This window comes from Temnothorax americanus, unplaced genomic scaffold (genome assembly GCF_048541705.1).
Source record: "Temnothorax americanus isolate GAGA-0224 unplaced genomic scaffold, ASM4854170v1 Scaffold13, whole genome shotgun sequence".
Classification (NCBI taxonomy): domain Eukaryota; kingdom Metazoa; phylum Arthropoda; class Insecta; order Hymenoptera; family Formicidae; genus Temnothorax; species Temnothorax americanus.
The window spans coordinates 3,233,212-3,254,654 of NW_027509264.1; the positions used below are offsets into that span (position 1 = coordinate 3,233,212).

At 43.8% G+C, this 21,443-nt stretch overlaps 1 protein-coding gene across 11 annotated transcripts in view; it reads right to left on the reverse strand.

Annotated features, from left to right (window-relative positions):
• Positions 1 to 21,443, reverse strand: part of Smr (nuclear receptor corepressor smrter) — a 73,191-nt gene that overhangs the window by 22,607 nt on the left and 29,141 nt on the right. For 7 of the 11 annotated variants that reach the window (XM_077399712.1, XM_077399709.1, XM_077399710.1 and 4 more), the window contains 7 exons: positions 6,559 to 7,300; positions 4,279 to 4,764; positions 3,470 to 3,766; positions 2,889 to 3,308; positions 1,619 to 1,663; positions 797 to 1,153; positions 85 to 557 (listed from right to left, as the gene is read on the reverse strand). In XM_077399712.1, the coding sequence (XP_077255838.1) occupies positions 85 to 557; positions 797 to 1,153; positions 1,619 to 1,663; positions 2,889 to 3,308; positions 3,470 to 3,766; positions 4,279 to 4,764; positions 6,559 to 7,300 (2,820 nt within the window). Of the gene's footprint in view, positions 1 to 84; positions 558 to 796; positions 1,154 to 1,618; positions 1,664 to 2,888; positions 3,309 to 3,469; positions 3,767 to 4,278; positions 4,765 to 6,558; positions 7,301 to 17,745; positions 17,988 to 21,443 lie in introns of those variants that run through there. The other 4 variants (XM_077399716.1, XM_077399714.1, XM_077399715.1 and 1 more) reach the window with 4 other exon arrangements.

Below are 21,443 nucleotides of genomic sequence, written 5' to 3' on the forward strand. Positions count from 1 at the left end.
ACCTTTAAGTACGTACTTAAATTACGTGAAACGGGATGTTGCCTAAAATTTAATTAAAACATAGATTTAAAAAGTCACACGTACATTACTTTAATGTCCTTCCCCGACGTTGGCTCCTGCGGTTCCTCTTTCAACTCTACCTTTATGAAATGAGATTCCTTCGAATCGACTTTGTTCTCCTTATTCTCCTTACTCGCCTCCCTGGAATCCTTCGCGCTGGGCGCCGTCGACGTCGTTGAGACGCTCGACGTCGCGGTGGTGTTCAGGACAGATGTCGTAGTCGTTGTCGTTGACGCCGTTATGGAATCCGTCGTTACGCTAACGCCCGACGCTATCGAGCTCAAAGGACTCGTCGTCGTCGTTATTGCCGTAGTTGCAACAGTTGTTGACGATACACTCGATGTGACCGTGGTGCTAGTTGTGGATGTAGACGTAGCCGTTGTCGAACTGTTCTGAGGATTCTCCTGGGTCTTCTGTTGCTGCTCCCGCTGTAACCTTGTTGTTACGCCTGTCGTTAAAATATCTATAGGTCCGATAGTCGAGCTGGTATTATTTACCTGAAACAATTACAAGAGACATTTATATCAAACAATATTATCAAAAATTTAATAGGTATTTTCCAATTTCCAGGTTTAATGTCATATGATTGTACACGATATACATGCTTTAATTATGTGCAAACGCGCGTAAACTATCTTAACAACTTTTCTTTAATATATTATTATGACGTAAATGATAAAAATTGCAAAAAAATAATTGACATGTTTTATATACGAATGATTAATATCATACTTACTTTATTATTCGGATTATTCCGAGAGCTACGCGTCCGTTGGCGCGATTTTCGTAAAAGCTGTTTATAATTTTCTGCTTTTTTAGTGAGGTAGTAGTGATGTACACAATCTGGAACGGACTTATGTTCTAACGATTGAGCTATCACTCCATAGTTCTTAGGGTGCTGAAGGTATTTCTCTTTGAACAATTCGTGCTCTACCGAACTCCACACATTGATTAATTTACGTTCGCTGTGAAGAGCTTCTAATTCCTCTGGTTGGAGCAATCCATTCCGATTTTGAAACGCGATCCTTCGTTGCTTCGCGTCCAACAACAGAGGCGGTATAACTGCATACGAACGCATCTTCTTATCCTCCATCTTAAAGAGAATATCATTTTCAATATACCAATTATTTTTTTATAACAACACTAAAATATATTTATCAATGTACTTCTCCATAACCCATTGTCTCATTAATTAAGCCTTGGATGGTTTTTAATATCAAGTATATTATTAAAATAAGTTGGCCGTATATATATATCGATCAAACACATTGCAATGTATATGTGTGTAAATAATGTTTTATTATTATGAAATAAAATGTGGAATTTAATATCTTTGTATATAAATACTAAGATTTACATCAAAGAATACGTAACCAATTATAATGATTTTTAGCAATAATTATGGATCCAATTTCTCACTCTTTCAGTTTGTTACATTAAGTTTGCATTATTTTAAGTACCGATTTAATGCATTGTTTGCAACCAATGCATAGCATACGATCCATAACTAATGTATGGCATGAGATAAGGGTGAAGCGAGCAAGTGCACGTTACTAACCTGACGAGCTTTAATGGAATTTTTTAAATCTTGCAATGTTTCTTCCTGGGAAATCAGTATAAATTAGATGTCTTCCATGAAGTATTATCATCAAAATTTGTCTAACAAAACTTAATGAAAAAGAAATCAGCAAGAAAAACAGAAATAAAGAACACAGTAATTTTTTAAACAAATTATTAAATGAAGCATTAATCACTCATAAAATATCAATTAGAAAAATTTTCTAAAAAGTTAGACTCAATGCAATATCGTGAATTGCAGAGGGATATTTTATTTAAAAAACTTTTCTACCGAGAGCATCACATGAATCTGAATTAATTAAAACTTTATTATCCCGTATTATCCCGCGCGTCTCTATTAGTCCGATGGTAACTTCCAATCATCTCCATCCATTTATCCAGTTTGCCATCCTTTCCCTGGTCAGCATACACGAAAAGACCAAGAGAGAAAACAAATGTCTAAAGATAGGAAGAAACTGTCAGTTACCATCCTTTACTTATAATCAACCAACAAACTCTTTAATCCTTTGATGTGAAAATGGCGCTTTCACAGAGTTGCTATTGAAAAAACGAAGAAAGAGATGAGACAACAAATCCACAAAAAATACAAAAGAAAGTATTATATCTAATTTTCGCTGAATCTAGAATATAATTAAAAATTCGCGTACATTTCGGTGTAAATATTTAAAATTTTGATAAAGGGTATTTGTCTTTAACATATACAAGTTTAGCTGTTTTACTACGCGTAGTACTTTGCTCACAATAATAATTAATCAATGATAGCTGAAATAAAAATAAATTACAACAAAAAAATAATATTAACTCAAAACTAGTATTAATCAATTCTATATAAATTTATTTTAATCTATATTGTATTAAAATTATACGTTATGTTTTTTTGAATGATATTTGAATAAATAAATAGCTTCATCTAATAATGGCGACAGATTAGAGATTTGCATGCCAAAATAATTTCTATTTTATTTTGTAACTTAAGGTCGCTAATTCAATAAAATTAAGTAAGTGTCTCTTAACTCTCTCATTTATTAATTTACAGTCTGTTCAGAAGTCCCCTTTTTTATTCAGCTTATAATTTTGTCGCAGAATATTTATCTAATAAATATTACTTTAGTAACGTGCCTTTCTTTTACTTCTCCCTATACCATCCTTTTTGTCTTCACCATACTTTTGTTTCTCTCTTTCGGAATGTGTCATGTTGCTCATTTCATGACCATTTCGTTGCAAACGCATACTACAATAATAGAATATACCTCTTGTTCTTGTAAACCGTCCATTATTTCTTCAAGATCAGCTTCACTCTTGATACGAGCACCAACTCTGTTAAAACGCTCCTTGTCTTCCCTTTGCTTTCGCAACTCAGGGAACACCTTCTCGAAGAACTCGCGATTCTTTGTCTCTTTCGATTTCCTCTTCTGCGTTGCCTCCAACCGTTCCACCTTACGATGCCACTCTTGAACCAAAATGGCGTACGTTTGAGACTGCTGCCGATGAAGAGACGCGCGCTCGGCGTGTTCTCTCCGAAGCCTAGCTATGAGTCTGGCTCGCATACATGTTTGATGCCGTGTACGATTTTCTTGGTATATGCTTGTATCCGACGGTTGATTATACAAAGGTAGCTCTACTTTGGGGCCCAGTCTTTCTAAAAGTCTGTGAGCTTCTTCTGCCTTTCTCTGTTAATAAAAATATGCCGAATTAAAATTCAATTCAACCAATATTCTAACAAATTTATATTAACACATCAAACGCAAGATATATGCGGTAATTCAAGTTCGATTCAAGTGTTTTGACGCTCAACATGTAAAAGTATTTAAATATTATTTACATAATTTACCCTATTCTCAGCGTAGACCTTTTGCGCCATCGATTGATGCTTTGGTTGCTGTGACTGTTCCTCAGTGTCCTTTATTTCCAGAGGCTTATTTGCTGTTTCTTCCAGTTCTTTTAATCTCTTCCGCAACATGTTCAATTGATTTTCCCTCTTAGCAATCTCTCTGTCGACTTTACCAATTTGCTGTAAGAGATCGTCCTTGGTACTTCTATATTGTGCATCCTCCTGCGTATTCGGCTCGGGAAGCGTAGGCGAAATAGCTTCCGTTTGCGGCGTGTACGCTCCTACGGCAGGCTGCTCCTAGCAAAAATTTGTCATATCATAATGTATCCAATTTTCGTTTCATTGCTTTTCCTATATCCAATTTATGTATATTATTTATTTGTTTACTTAATACCGAGTTAATCTAAAGTATTGATATACATTATAAATAATTCTATATTTAGTTAAATATTAATTTATTTATATTCCATACTCACATATATATAGAGCTATGAATTTACATTCCATACTCATAGCTATGAATGTGATTAACTGCTATCTAATTTATTTATTTAATATAATTTCGCGAAAAAATTAATACAATTATTCCAATATTTTGATTTTCAACACTATAAACGAACGATATTATGCAAACATGAGACAGGTCTTAACTAAACAGCGAATTAAATCTAAAATGTAATTTTGTATTGCTAATAATAAAAATTAACCTATTTTTATTCTCAGTAATAAATATCGTCAAAATATATTGTAATTATTAAATAGATAGACGATCTCTCTCGGTTATCAAGCGAACTGTCCATCGTACCCACCCTGGTGTCTATCCTAAGTGGCTGTTGCAACTGCACGACATGTTGTTGTTGTTGCTCCTGCTTGCCCCCGCATGGATCCGCGGGCGACAGGCAACGCGGCTGAGGCTGCGATTGCAGCTGTTGGACCTGCTGATGCGGCCCCAGACGGATCTTCTTAAAGGGCGGTGCATCCTGCTGCAGACTGGACATGTCGACGGGGGTGCGACTGCAATACTGATCAGGCTGGACGGGCATGAGGCCTACTCGCGGCGGATTCCTCGCCGCCGCCGCATGTTGCTGGTAGTCCGATGCGGCGGCGGCAGAAGGAGATGGTATAGACGTCACCGAGGAGCCGACAGGCGGCAAGAGGGATATCCTCTGCCGATCGCCTCTGCCGCCGGCTCCCATGCCGCTGTACTCCGCCGCGGACACTACCCCAACGCCACCAACTCCACCAACTTGCGACAGAGGACTGTTGCTCACGTTGATGGCGAGCCTCTCGTTCACCTGAAAAGAAAACGCCACGGTGAAAAGTGTGCTTTACGTCCACCCTTTCTTACTCCATCTCTCATTCCTGCCTGCTCTCCCCTTTCATCGTCGTTTCGCTCATTCCTTGCCAAAGGTTCAATTTATCTCCCGCTCCTCTCTAACCTTCTCGCCAGGGAAACTATTTCAGAAAAATCGATGACCCGGTTCAAGAAAGCACGCGGTACCGATATACCACACGACCGCTGCTCTGTCCCCTACGCTCTGTCTACCACAATCATCTGTTCCAACTTTTTCCCCCCTTTTATTTCTGTCGGTAGGTTTGCGTTACGACGCTGGTTCATTCGTTCGTCATAGTTCATTCCGGGCGGTCACGTAAACAAGTTTGTACTATGCGTACTGCGTATCAGAATGATTCTGAAGAAACTCTACTCTATAAGTTGCGGCTAAATAATCGACTCGACATATACGTAAGAAATAAGTAAAATGAGATGCGGTTGTATTCTTGTGTACATGTGCACGTATAATATGCGTATATGTGTAGCCTGAGTAGGCGACTGTAACTTTCTCCCGCCCACTCGCATCATGCTATAAGCTAAACATGATAATGTTCGCTAGAACTGCCTTATCCCATGAATCTAACTTAATTTATAATCCGTAAAAATTAAAATATAACATAATAGATATTGAAAGACATTATATTGTCGTTCTGAAACATTCTTAAATAAATTTCCAAAAATCTTGGAATGTCTTTCTCATAAAAGTTTGACTACTTTAAAAATAAGATATATCGTAATCGAATTATGATTCATTTGGAATGTGTTACTAGATACTTTTTACTTTACATATTTTTATCCTAATTCTATTTCAATTATCATATCTAAATCTAATTTTATACATACATACATACATATATATATATATATATATATATATATATATATATATATATGCACGATCTCAATTCTATCATAAGAATAACTTTGGATGAATAATTCTCTACTAACACCGACGCTGTATTTAAAACTGCCGACCGTTGAAACATATTGTTAAAAGGGAAGGAAAAAGGAAGAGGGCCGATAATCGGTGAAAGTCAAGGACGGGGTCGACCGATATGGCATGCGTGCGATTGCGTTGCGCGATGCGTGTCCCAATTCGTTTAGTGTCTGATGTTACGAATGAATATTGATTTCTATCTCGTTACTCCGTTTACTAAATTGACCTAAATATTAACAATTAGCTGAATATAAAATTTTCATGGCAATTACAATATCTAATAAACTGTCTAGAAATTCTTATCCTGTCCTTTTAAATAACTTGAAATAAGGAAAATTAAAAAATGTTCTATTTCGGTGTTGTAGAAAAGAAAATATTATTCGGGTCACAGCAGCAGCGGACAATTATAACAAAAACCAATCGTAAAAGACAAGACTAAAAATATAACTGTGATATATTTTTACAAATAAAGACTACAAAAAAGAATCGAAAGTGACCTAACCACACGATTGTTTAGCTTAATATTGAAGTATCTATTGAGATAACATAGGCATATTGAAAGAATTCAATCTCTAAATCTCTTTGAACATAATACTTGAGCGCTTTGCTACTCTTTCATTATACCACAATTTCAGTGTAACATCTATCGAAAGAAAAGAATTCTTGCTTCCGGGCGTGTTTGCATGACCGTGACCGCTTGACGCATCGTGACGTCATATCGGGGACCCCGACCGTTGATAGACCCCGAGGAAAAGGTGGCGAGAAGGCGCATCGCGCGCGTGACTATGTATATGTGGTTCGCGTCATAAAAATACCTACATTCGTAGTGCCGGCACGGTACGCGTCTCTCGCGGCGTAGGCAGTCCCGGTGAGTGGCGGCGGCGGCGTTTGGCTGGCGATGACAGTGGGTTGACTGTGAGGTGGTGCGGAAGCGGGTGCAGGTACGGGCACAGGCACGGGCACAGGTACGGGTGCAGCCAACGACGGTGCGGTGGTGACGACCGCTGCCACCGCTGGCGTCGAGGTCGGCGGATAGGAATGAATGTAACGGAGCATCGGCACGGTGACGTAAGAAGTAGCACCCCCGGCACCGCCACCGCTACCGCCACCGCTGCCGTTGCCGCCGCCGCTACCGATGTTGCTCGCACCGTTGTTGTTTGTGCCGCTATTATTCACGCCGCCGCCGCCACCGCCGCTACCGCTGTTGTTCGCGCCGCTGTTGTTCACCCCGCCGCCACCACCGCCGCTGCCACCACCGCCGCCGCCGCCGCCGCTACCGATGTTGCTCGCACCGCTGTTGTTCGTGCCGCTGTTGTTCACGCCGCCGCCGCCACCCGTCGCAGAAGATAGAACGTTCGAAACGCCAACCAGACCGCTGCTACTCGTCGCGGTAACTCCACCGGCAGCGACGGCGGGGCCGCCCGCGGTCGCAGCGGCCGCTGCGGCTGCCGCCGCCGCGGATGACGCGGCCGCACCACCCTGCACGTACGTCGCTCCCGTTCCTATCGTTCTCGGAGATACCGGGCTACTGCTCTTGATGTTGGCATAGTTTTGCGTCGGTCTGCAATGATGATGAAATTTTGTTAGACTTTTGTGGGACAAAAATTATACGATTGAGGTGTAATATTAAACGTAGCAAAATTATCTTTTTATCGCTAAATTGCCAAGCGCGATCGAAAGCGACAACTTAGAATTCGACCACCAATTGTTTGCTTGTAACTGTTATATGATTTATTCGTCTTTCCATTATTTAACCGTATCTTTCGCAACATGAGAAAATATAAAAATACGCGAACCGTATAAGTCTATACCGCGATAGTGAGCACCGTTTGCGAACTGATATGATATTCTGTAGTTGACAACTAAAAGATAGTTGCGCATCGATAATATCGCCAAGTCTAAAAGTCACGTTGCAACTTCTTCTATATTAAGATCGTGATAACGTCATCATCTGTAAAGAAAATGCAGCAGCGAAAGAAAATCTAGTCGCCTGAGGTACCTTATCGATATTATTTTGGCCGCCTGATTTAAATGTAACTGTTTTATATTATTTACGATCGAGATAAACTCTGAAACGTCACGTTTGGCGAAAGCATTTCTCGATAATCTCCAATGTTAAAAATGTAACATTGCAGAAATAGGAATTTTATGTATATTATATCTATATATGTGTATATAATATCGTGTATATATTAGTCATTCGACGAGCTTGTTACAGCATCAGAAGCGTCGCAGCGGTTTGTTTATCGGCTCGCGTGTCACTGGCACACGTCATACACACGGTTGATCCAATTTGATCAGCTTAGAAGAAAAAGAAAACTGTCAAGCAGCGGCGATTGACAGTGGCCTAAACAACTTTATACGACCGATCGATGCCCCGTCGGTCTTTTTTTCTCTATCCAATCACGTTTCCATCGAAGTTTCTAATTCCTTTTCCGAAGGCCACCGTTCTGTAATCCAAAACGTCGAAACAGAGACTTTTTCTCGTATTCCGACCGAATATTTCGTCGATTAATTTTTCCGCACCGTGTTTTCTCCTCCTCTCTTGCTCTCGCTCTCTGCCCTCCCCGGTCAATAAATTTAACGATATTGAATAACTCGTACACAGTGCCAAAGAGCATCAGAATTGTACAATTTTGCATTTATATGGATTCAATCGTCGTACCTTTGCTTTTACAGATCGCGATGTTAACGTGGAAGTAAAAAATATACAGACGATAACAAAACCTGCTCGAGGCCGTTGGATAAATGAGTTGCTCAAAACTTGCAGAATGACTCTCAAGTGAATAAGTAAAACTTGGCAGCGATACTCCGAGCAATTTGAAGTCAATTTAACGTGATTCCGTTTACATCATCTCCGCGTTCTGAATTTTCGATACTAAAAAAACATTGAAATATCACTCGTTTTCTATTGCTCACCTGATAACTACTTTCTAAAAAAAGATCAATTGAAACGATATAAAGCTTCGTGAGTTTGATAACCCAATGTTTCAGAATAACCTTGTGTATTGGCACATACGTGTTCGTACTGTTTCGTCACAGATCCTCTAATAACCGCGAACTAGAATCAAATCTGTTAAGTGGCCTTAATGTTGCAAATAGCTCTTGACAAAAGACAAAGACAGAGAGAGAAAGAGAGAGAGAGAGAGAGAGAGAGAGAGAGAGAGAGAGAGAGAGAGAGAGAGAGAGAAAGGAAAACGGAGTCGTGACAATAATTAAAATATACACTTTAGTTTAATTCGACTGGCAACGATTGTAACTTGATTCTCGTCGACTCATTAACTCGTCCGATGCTCACGCGGATAACGGTACTCTCCGACGGGATCTCTCGGAAGTATCGCGTATCTCGTCGAACCAGTCAATAACGACATCGAATCCACGGCGAGCACACGTTGCGAGCATACGAAAATCAAGGATCATTGAACCGAAAGCATGTAGAATTCTGAAAATATACGATTACAATGTAAAAATAGAAAGAGAACGCGATAGATAGACGTTGTGAAATATATTCAAATGTGTATTCGCAAATATGCATACTTTCACATATTACATTTTATATTTTGACATCATCGGTACCTATATTTCACATTTAAATTCTATATGCGTACCCTCTCTCGAGCTGTAACGCTGTAGAAAACGCTTTGGAAAAAAAAAAAGATAGGGCTTATCGTCAGTCGGGGTCTTCGTTAAGGAAAAATCGACTGCAATTAACGAGCGAATCGACAGATCCAGTTAACTCGAAATAAAAAATGTGATTGCGAAAATTGTAATTTCTCCGCTTCGGTTTGCCTCGCCGCGCGCCAGTGGGTTATTAATTTAATTGAACTAATTAGTAATCCCGACGGAATCGAGCGTTCAGGTATTAAATGCGATCGATACCGAACGCTCCGAGTATCGATGTTAGAAAAAGAGCATTGTCCGCTGCTAAGTGCAAGTTCCGCAACAAACGACGCGTTATCAATCTCAGTGCCGAATGCCTATCGACGAAAAATCAGGTTTAATTACGCTCGTATCGTTAAAATGTTGTAGGACTTGAAGGGACTGAGCAATCGGGGGAAGGGGGGGGATAAAAGCTAAGATCAACGTTCACATTATTAAATCCAAACAGGTTATTCCCGTTGAGATTAATGGCGCAAGTCGTGGAAAGTTTCACGGAAAATTTCTTGCTATCGCTCGTCTTAAATATAACGCGGCGCTATCCGTGCAACGGCGTTTTTATCGAGTCCCGCTAAGGAGAAAGAGATCACGAATTCGAATCCATCGCTGAACTCGCCGATACGTTCCGAATTAAATGCCTAGGATACGGAACCGTACGTTATATCTTCTCGAACGCGAACTGGACCTCTCACTCTCAGACTTTCGTCGGTCCGGGCGCAAATAAATGATGCCTCACGTCTAGCAACGACCTCGCTCCCGACATCTCTCCTTCTCGCGCGTATCTCAATCCCGAAGGTTCCCATCGATCGCATCTATACCCGGCAAAAGCGAGTCGTCACCCCCGACCACCCCCGACCAGCGACACGTACCGCGAGAAATTACCGACATCCACGGCCGATACGGCAGGGCGGTTTCCCCGACCGAAGGCTCGCTTTATTTCGATCCGTACAGATATGAAACAGATATGAATTTCCTAATATAGATTTGCCCAAAGTGTTTTGATCGTTTTGAGAGTGACGCACGTTCGCGTCTTCGAAGAGACGCGAAATTTCAATCAAACACGGACGCAATCGTGCATCATCGATTTTCTTGTCCGTTGGACAGACGTTTATCGCGAGACATAACGTTTACCGTATAATTCTACGCAAATGTGGAGAACGCGAGAGATTTGCCTAATGCAGGTAGATCGCGCATCGCACATTACCATCGTAGCAGCGATCCGATTCCGCCGGCGTCGTGCGCGCTCGTCCCTGCTCCTCCCTGCTCCTCCCATGGCCGTGAGAATGCATAAAGCAGCTGTCTCGCGAGAACGCGCGTTTCGGCTTTGCGTACAGGTACAAGGTTCGCCGAACGCATAGTCGTTCAAAATTGGATCTAGGTGAAAAGGGAAAGACTCGGCGTGCGTGGGGGGTGGGGGAGGGGAAGCGCGTGAAATAAACCGACGAAAAGAAAGAACGGAGCCCCGAGGAGCTGGAGTAAAGAAAACGAGGAGGAAGTGGCCGCGAATGGAAAAAAGAAAAGGACCGTAAGAGAGAAGGCGAGAGAAACCGAAGAAGAAATTACGGGTGCCCGTGCGGCGGCGAGAACGTGCCCGACCAATCGCGCGACGCGTCGAAAATACGATTCGCGCCGGAATAGTTGCCATTGGCCATTGGCGTTCCGCGCGGCAGCGTACTCGACGGCGCGGCGGCGACATTTCGGCGGCGGCGCGGCGGTGCGCCACACGGCCACACGTGGCAGAATCCGCCGCGCATGCGCGCTCGGGGCGATGAGAGCGCGGGGGCGCTCGTGCGCGCGGAGCAGCGCGGAGCGGATCCGCGTGTCAGCGACGACGTCCGAGCTCCGCTCCGAGCTGCTCCGAGCGACCGCGCACTGCGCAAGCGCGCTGCACCCGCCGAGCCGCCGCCGCCGCGCCGGAGCGCTGCCCTCGGCTCTCAAGAATGCGACGTTGCTGGTTGCCGTCGCGCTGTTGCCGAATCGCGGCGGACCCCATTAAACGCCGAAGCCAAGTTAGCCGAGGCCGGGAGACTCTCCCGCCCGCGCTACTTGCTAACGGATTACGGTGGAAGGTTAATCGGCGACGGACGAGAGTTCGTTGTTCAACCGCGATTGCCGCTTTTTATGCTTTTTTCCCTCTATCCTTTTCTTTCCCCTCAACCAGGCAAGCCCGAAGATAGACGAGGTCCTCCGCGCGTTCGGCTTCTCAGGCACACGCACGTACAAACTTTCCGCTTTCCAAAGAAATTCGCATCGCGATTATCGCGAATCCATATCGCGAGAAGCGCGCGCGCATTGCTCGAAAACGCATTTGCGAACGAACGAGCGAGCGAGCGAGCGAGCGATCGTTGGCGGCGTATACGCGAGACGCGAGAGAACGACGGAGACGAGAGAAAAAAGCCCACTCTTTTCAAATACGGTCGACCCCGAGCGAACGCACGGGCGAGGCGAACAATAGGCGCGCGGCGCGCTTCTTGTGCACCGCCGTCGTCGTCGTCGTCGTCGTCGTCGTCATCGTCGCGAACACTCGTACCAACGAGTTGCAAAGCGAAGCGAAGTACGCCGCAAAAACGGAGCGACCGAGTATCGCGCGCGACTTACAAATGCGTGCTTTGCGACGTAAAATATTCCTCGCGCAGCCTTGCACTTCGGATCTATATTTTTACCGCGCGCGATACTCGACGGAAAGAGCTCCGTCGTGAGCGCTAAAAGACGTATACGTTAACGGAGAGAGTTTCATTCTCCGTAAAATATTATGGATGTGTCACGAGATATATTTGATCCGAAATTTTATAAAATACCCGCATGATGGAAAAATATTAGTAGACCGAGATCTTGCGAATAAACCCGATACAAAATATAATTGTAATGTATGAGAACGAGTAATTCAACTGTCGACGACGTTACGCAGCATCGTGCGATTTCAAGCCGCAGAGACGATATCGTCAAAAATAAAAGTGCTTCCGCGTGCTCTTCCTCCTGACGGCTTCGAATTTATTTCTCTCAGCCTCCTGGAAAGAGTAGAATTACACACCGCGCGAAGGAGAGGTGGTTCGGCCGTCGTAAACGAACGGACGACGGACGTGAAATAGAGCGGACCAGTCGTACATCCGAAACGCTCTTACCGCGCTAGAAACTCTACCCAAGTATATACTTCACGCCGAACAAAGAGATGCGCGCGATGCACGAGCGTATCCCACCGCCTACGATCGACAGTGACGCACGCGGACGAGTTTTTCGCCTCTTTTCAAAATGCAGGAGACGCGAAGCGAAAGTAAACGTCACAGCTAAAAGGATCCTCTTTCCCTTGATGCAGCGAGCACGCATTAACATTTCAAACCGTTCCATTAATATTTAACGATTGCCGCCGTTCATATTTACCTATATTTCGCGCGTACCGTCTGTTTCGGGGAATAAAAATAGGCGAATCTGTTTGTAGCGTCGACAACAACGCCTTCGTTCACTTTTAAAGAGAAAGTGCAACATACATATTCATCGTTACACGCGCCTGTGCGTGAGGCAAATGTAATTGGACGTAACGGTAAAGGAGTCCTTAATAAAATTAAAAATCTCTATACTTTCCTCGTTAGTGCGGGAGGCGGGAGCCAAAGTTTTTTTTTACGTATATTCTAATGCTTTCCCCTTGCTCCGGACTTTTTACGCCTCTCTCGGGAGATCTCGCGTCATCCCAGAAAATGATCTCGTTTAGGCGCGCAGGTTGGGCAAGTATGGCCGGCACGCACGGTCCAATAATTTTTTCGCGCCTCCGCGGGCCGGCCCCGGTCGACTCTTCGTGGAAACGTTTTGCCCCGTCCAATTCTCGGCGCCGAGGTCCCTCGATTGAAATCGGTATTCGCTCCAACGACCGATGGCTCTCTTCCTCGACTGTGGGCTCTCGATGACGTAACGGTCACTGACCCCCTCCCACCTCTAGCGAGTCCTCTTCTTCCCATCCCCCCCTTCATCCTGGCGCGGTGCTTCTACTCCCCCACCGTGCCGTTGTCATCTATTCTTTCTCCCTCTGACGGGTGATGCGCGCGCGATACGACGGCGTTCGTTATACGCATGCATAGGTCAGCACGAAGAAGAGGAGAGCGACGGTGACGGTGACGGTGTTGCGCGCGCGTGGTGTACGTGTCACGTGTGTGTGTGCGTGTGTGGTGCGCGCGCGCGCGCGCGTCGATTGCCACAGCCGTCGCCCGCACATGCACGCACGCACGCATGCAACTGATGCGACGAATACAACGCGCCCGACACGTACACGCCGCGGCCACGGCCGTCGACAGTCGTCGTTGATGCCGACGCTGCGGACGTTTCACTTTACGACGAATCATTAAGTTTCGGGTACCTCCGACTTCGCTACGTATCTCTAGCACTGGTTCGCACACGAATAAAACGAACGCTCTCGCCTCCGTTTGACGCTTTGCGTCTATTTGACTTGTGCCATGCCTACCGTACATCTACAGCGTCCGAAAAAGATTCCGCTCTTCTGCCAGACAGAGATGGTCACTTGCACTTAATGCGTCGACAATATGATAAATTTCAAATGGATCTATTTAATCGTCACCGTTTCTGAAACGTGACTGTAGATTTAGAAACTAGCAGACGTGTAACGTTTCGATACAACTTGAATTTCTCGATATACGTCGGAAATCATTACAACACTGGTATTTTACGAGCACTTATTAAAATAAATGGGGTGATCAACGTGCCACGAGATAACGCGAAACGCTTGGACTTTGATTATATAAAAATTCCTGCGCATTTCCTCGTGCGTTTCCTCCTGTTACATCTGCATAACGTATACAAACTACTTAATATTTCTTTTATTCAAGGTGGATGCCTTTAAACAAATTCGAAGCATCAAACGCAAGTATCTTTATGTTGAACAATAACTCGACAAGGATACTAACTATGTGCGATAACATATTATTAATCTTATCTATATTACAATTCATTCAAAGATTATCAAAATGTGAATATCAAAATGTGATAAACAAATTCCAAGCGGTTCGACGATGCGCAAAAAGTTGACGTAGATAAGCAACGTTGTGCAGATTTTGATAACGATGCAAAAATGGGGAACATTAGTGGAAGGAACACCGAAAGGAGAAAGGGAGAGAAAGAGGATAACTCGTTGACCGTATATCGCGATGCGTACGTGCGTCTTGTCGAGTGCGAGTGTGAGAAAGAGAGACAGAGGGAAATAGGGAAGGGGGAAGCCGAGGGGCACAGGAGGGAGAGAAGCGTTAGGATCGATAGCCCATGTACAAGCTACATAGTACATAACTCATATGAAACACGCACGAGAGAGAAAGAGAGACGAGAGAAGAGAGAAGCGGTGGAGGACCAAACGTAAATGAATTCGCGTTATCAATGGCACGCTAAATACTTACGGTACACTAAAGAGCGCACTACGGTTTCCGTCAATACCATTCCTAATTAAATTTCCAAACTGCAGCCTTCCATCTCCCGCAGTTCAACGCGGCGAGCGTTAATATAGCACTGCCGAGTTTTGAGCACACGACCGATCGATTCCGTCGATTTCTTCCTTCGTTTCTTAATAGCGCGACCCGGTGCCCGTCTTGGATACGCGTGACCAGCTATGTCGCGAAATCGCGAAAAACGATTCGACCTATTTTACGCGGTCCTATTCGTCGCGCGCGCGAATTAATGTCGAAGCGGAGGGTGGGATCGTTGCCGAGATCATCTTGGCAACCGCGATATTTCTAGCCCCTTCTATATTCTCGCGTGCAGCGAGAATATACGAAATACATGGATCTGTTGAAAAAAATGAGCCGGGAATAGAAATCTTTGACACCGACGAGATTTCGTCGCGTCTGCATCGATTTGACCCACGTCTCACATTCTGGGATGCCGCGGCGCTGCGCGCGGCGAAGAGAATTGTCCCGAAAAACACTTAAACGGAACCTTTCGCGAAGGGTCTCACGAAATTCCCACTCCTCAATGCGGGAATTTGCGCCGGGTACGAAGAGAAAAAGAGAAGGAGAGGGTGGGGGGGAAAGAGAAAGACTGCCGCGTCCTTGAGCCTCTTCCATCAACCCGGCCTTCTTTTCTCGCCTTCGTTAACGCATTCTCTATCTCCCCGCCTTCCTTTCCTCCCGGTACATATAAATATTTATCATTCGCGATCGCAATCAACAGCGACAATAGTAAATATTTCTTCGACGTTCTTCGCGACGTTCTTATCGCGACCGCCCACGAATTTGCGAGCCTCGTTTCGTGGAACGTAAACGAGACGATTATCTAATTGCTGCACCGGCTCCGTGGCGACGGAGCACCTGTTTTCTCGACGCCACGAGGCCAATATACCTAAACTAGGTGTATCGCGAAACTGTCAGCCGTCACGTTATATTTCTGGATTCGTCAAAGTCGATATTACCTTGGTAAAAATTTAACGAAATTGATAATTACTTTTCCAAGTTCCATATTAAATTCTTTTCGATAACTAAGTTTCAACTTACATTTCCGTCAAAGTAAGGTTCACTTTCTTCGATCCACAAAATAATTCTGTAATTGAATTTTGTCTTAACTTTGTCTCGCGAGGAAAAGAAGTCGATTTCAAGTTCGCTAAAGAAAACATTCTTATCGCTGATTCCTGCAAATTTTGCAACGTACGTATGTACATACGCGAGCGCAACTTTATCAGCTTCTTTTAAATTTATCACCGTTCCTAACTTAATTCATTATCGCCGCGTGTGAAACTCGTGATTAATACTCTCGAGTTAACGCGCAAGACAACATTTTGTAAAGCGTAAACGTCTTCGCGATTGCATTTTTTAAACGCTTCCAACTATCCTTCGCCAGTTTTTGTCTCGCTTTGTCTCACTCGCTGGAAAAGAACGCGGAGACGTGGTCTTCAACCCGTATATGCCGGTGTCCCATTTAAACATACATATTTCGCGCGTGCATATTTTACGTATAATACGATATGCGCTTCTTCTTTTTCCCAGGACACCGTTCACCATTTATTCACGAGACATCGAGTCGTATAGCGGCGCGTATGCGGACGTCATAAATGTACGCTGTGTAATTTAAGGGCGAAACTATTCGCAAGAGAGATCGAGTTTTAAGTATCAACATTCGTCCGTAACGTGAAATACCGCGGTTATAAAAAAAAAAAGGACTGCAAGTGCCTTCTATATTGTATTTCGCGCTCGAAACTATTCTGTTGCGCGAATTTCGCGAGGAAAAAGAACGGCACAGAGAGTAGCCATCCAGTTTTCCATTAGAAAGAGAAGAAGTTGTGTGTGATCGTTTCTTCGCCTATATATCGAGCGTACAGACAGATATTTTATAGATATTGCCCAATTAACTTTAGCTATATGTCGTCATCCTGTAATCTGATAAAAATTTCATCAGAATTTAACCGATCGAAGGCTGCCAATTTTAGAGCGTCAGCCTCTCGCCCGATATCTTATCTGAAGAAAACAAACTCCTTTTCTCGATAATTTTACTATCGTGGACTTACGATTGTTTTATTGATATAAACAGGAGCGGGATCCAGCCGGTATGCGTAAGAATTGGATTACGCTGCGTACGCGTGCCGAACGCACAAATGGAGTATCGAATATCGCGAGCGAGGCACTCTTCGACGCGTGCAAGCTACTGCATACACGTGTGCGTGTCGAGGAGAAGCGTCGCGTTATCGGCATCCTTTATCCTCGTCTTCGACTCGTTCCCGGCTCCCCGTAGTCCCCCGGTCGTCCATGCTGTTTTCCTTCGCCAGACGGTCTGATTCATAATCTATATACAACGGCGGCGCGTTCGCCGCGCCGCCTTTCGCTTCCTCCTCCTTGCCCGCGGCCTGCCCGGCCTGCCGTCGGGTTAGCCAAGTATGTACATGTGTTGACGAACCTAACCTTATCGTTTTCCCGCGTGGCGAGAACCAGCTCAAGCTCACTCCCACGACAAGTCCGAAACTTGACCGTTAAACGTTCGACCATGAAAGAGAAGGGCGCGCGTTGTCCCGTCCAAACATAAGAATGGAACGGAGTATCCGTGCGACGAGTAAAAGGGAGAAAGAAAATCGAAAAAGAAAACGTGTTCTCCCCCGAAAGGGACGGACAATCGTAAAACAATGCGAGAAGAGAGAGAATGGTCGATAAACGCGACATATCGAACAGAGTTTCGCGGCTGCGGGATAGACTTGTAAATATTATAAATGTGTAGAGGTGGCACTCGGCTATTAGAAAATACGTTAGCCCGCACACAAACCGACCGTCTAAAGTCGTCCGAGTTTTCAGACCGGCACAATTTCGTTAAAAAAAAAATTTTTTTTTAATAGTTAAAGCGCGTTTACAACGCGAATTACCTGATGCGTAGACTTACGTGAGTGGATATGGATAACCGAAATGACTGATATGTGTCTGATAACCTGGGTAGCTCGGGAAATCCGCGATACCTAGGTTACCGAGGTTTCCGAGGTAACCGTGAAATCCAAGTTGATCGTGCGAACAAAGGTGGTCGTCGTAGACGATACGATCAGGGTGATCATATAAACCATCGAGAGCGTGGTTTTCCAAAGGAATTCTGCTCGTTGGATATCTTCCCCACATTTCACGCACATTCCGCCCTCGCTTCGCGCGTCTCGAGGCACCGACGAATACCGGCGCGACAAGCGCAGACAGCGCGGCCGTTTCGATACTTCCGATAACGCGCAACGACCGTTGTGTCCGCGGTGTTCCTTACGGAGGATTGGAAGTCAAACTTGGCAATACGAGCAACGAGCAACGTTTGAGGTTAGAAACGGCAGGTAGCGGTAGTGACGTGGCGCGCGTGGTCCGCTTGTTCGGACTCGAACCCAACCAACGCTGTCTCTCTTTCGCCGAAGACAAAAGGAGACGGAGAGAGGCATGGCACGTGATCTTGAAAATTTACAAGGACAGGTCCGGCGTTGTTGACGGTTAAAAGGGATATTCTGTCCTCACACGTTTCGTAACGAGAGAAAGAAAATGTTGAGTCACCGTCTATAGGGACCGTTGACCAGATGTAATTACGCTATCGTAAAAGAAAAGAGCGATCCTCTCAGTATATTCATCTCCGACCTCCGTTTTTTCTTTCGTAACGTTGCGCAAAAAATAGGGAACGTTCTTCCAGATTTCTCTACGTTTGCAATTGAACGTGATTGGCTTTAATAAACATCTATGTGCTCGTAAAAGACCATCAATTTACTTGTTTACAAAATCAGAATGAAAATGAATAACTGTTCGTCTAAACCTTCCCACTAAAATCATCCTGCTAAACGTTGGAAGGTCAGCTTCGAGGATCAATCTTTTATTAATCCGTCGCTGATTGCACATCACGATCGCCTCTCTCTGTTCGAGTCTGGCGAATTTCGAGGTCGTATCTCGCAGGCCGCCCGCGCCGCGTGAGTCATGCCTCTCTCAAATATGTAAGTAGTCGAATCGGAGACGGTAAAAGAAAAACCGGCGAAGCGACCGTGTCAAGAAAATCGCTCGTGTTTCACAGAGAACGATACTTAAGAAATTTGATTAGTATTATGAAAACAAACCTTCAAGATCGGATATTCGTAAACGTTAAATATCGCGCTCATTTGTGCGCGCGATACGTGATAGATCGTAAGGCGTTCGCTGCGCAATCCAGTAACGTTCTTTTCGATTTTCCGAGATTCAGAAAAATGTTGTAGAAAAATGAATTCGATTCGAAACTTCGTGCTTCTTTTACACACGTTGTAAATTTTAAGAGGCCGATTGTGGAGGAGCAGGCAGGTAAACGTGGGCGGAGCACGCGTGCGCGTACATCTGCGTGATGACTAACAGATGTGACGGAGCGTAGTTTCGAAGACTTTGTACTTTTGAGGCAGCTGCATCGAGTTCACAACGACACCACGAGAGAGAGAGAGAGAGAGAGAGAGAGAGAGAGAGAGAGAGAGAGAGAGAGAGAGAGAGAGAGAGAGAGAGAGAGAGAGAGAGAGAGTGTACGTAGACTAGATAAATAAATTTAACTCGTAGGGGTACCGTGAGGGGATATTTGGGTGTTGAGATTTTTGTCAACTGACACGGAATATATCGTTGTACCCATTTTGCGTGTGTGTATCTAAATGTCTACATAATCTTCTTTTTAAATTAGAGAAGCGTGCTAAGAATCTGCGAAATTATTCAATGCAAATGTTGTTCCATTGAAAATACACAATTGTTTTAAGGAAAATTTGAATCCCAATCGATAAATCTATCGACAACCGACGCAACGATGACCGAACGTCCTGTGTACCGAGAAAGATGCGCTAATCGTGTATAATGCATCTTTACGCAACGAATATTTTCTCGAGAGGTATTGCTCAGAATTTTTTATCTAATCGTTATCCCTAATTGATATGAGTGATTCAGACACGAGATATCAAATGAATTTTTTTATCTTAAAACACATATCGCATAAGCTTGATTTCGGACGAAAAAAGAAGTTTGAAGAGTCGCGAAATAGAATACGCGCGATCAGAAAATTCTCTGTTTAACCTCCTTTACGCAATAAATATTTTTTCGACAAATATAAGAAGCTTTACCGCGGCAATCGTTTCTAATTAACAAGTGCAGGCAAGTTGTACGAGCCCTTTGAAATTTCTGGTTTGGCTTACAAACTCGGTTTCAACAGTCTTGTTAAAGTCGATAACATTGTATTCGCGCACGCGTTGCGATAAAAGCGAGAGTACCTGTCCTTCACGAAATTGAATGTGTGGCTGCTTGCTACATAAACCGTATTATTTAATATAATCTATATCTAATTTTGCAGCCTTCGTCCCTTCGAACCTCGCGATTTCGTATTGTACACTCGTGATTTCCTCGACATCGTGCATTCTTCGCTATGCAATAGGCTTAAAATACGATGCAAATGGAGCCAAGAGGCTCGCGGTTCGTACATAAAGTATATTCTAAGCCGCGCGCGACACTTACATAACCACAGCTAGAACTTCCGCGCAGATTGCGTTGTCTCGAGCAAAAATATCTCACCTTTCCCAGTGGCCTGTCTGCAGTTATAAACACGATAAAATACACACGAATATAGTGCTGCCTTGGTAAATATGTCGATAAGCGTAAGCAAAAAATGCACGCTGATGAACGTCAGTCACAATCCTGTCGACTGAAAGTAAACGTTACGTTCTCTAACAAACAATCGCGCGTTTCGAATATTAACTGAGCCGACAAGATTAATTTTTAAAAACATGTATTTGTGTTTGGATAAATATTTATATGAGTTATATTTTTAATTATATAAATAATATATTTAGAGCGTCATGCGCGCGTGCTGTCACTCTACGGTTGGGTGAGTCATCGAACAAACACTGTCGCTTTTAAGCACATTGACGAAACAATACATATTGATTATTCCGTGCGAAAGACCGCTTCCGCAGCCGCCGCACCGTAAGAACTTATTTACACGAAATGTAAATGCGTCATTTACCATCGAACAGACTGATGTGAGCGAACGTCTGCTGTCCCCAATCAACTTTTTTTTTTTTTAACGCAGAACGTGATCTAGCATCGCCGCGTCAACTACAAGTGCCAATATACACAGTGATACCGGGACACGTATACGTATATACGTAGAAGCGTGTGCTATGTACCCGGAGGAAAAAAAAAGATTACAGTCGCATCACGTCGCAACGTTCTCTTGTTCTCAAAGCATACGTTTGCCATCGTGCGTTTTTGTACAGTGCAAGACACTGTGTAAAAAGGTCATAATGATCTCATATCTTTATTCATAAACATCCCACAGGCGTAACGAGCAACGAGGACAAAAGTATCGCGCATTTTCTGATATCATCCAGGGTCCTAGGCGTTGCATTGTTAAAAAGTGTGGTTTTCACAGGATTTTAAAAAATTGTTAGCTTCGTTAAAAAAAAATCTTGGTGTTGGATAGATAAAAATATATATGATATTTCACGTCAATTCGATCGCTAAGAGGCATTTTCCGATTTTTATTTCAATTGTAACTCGTTGATAATAATAAATTTATAGAGATTGTAAGCTTATACAATAAGCAGCTTAAGTTAAAGCTCAAGCTTATATAAG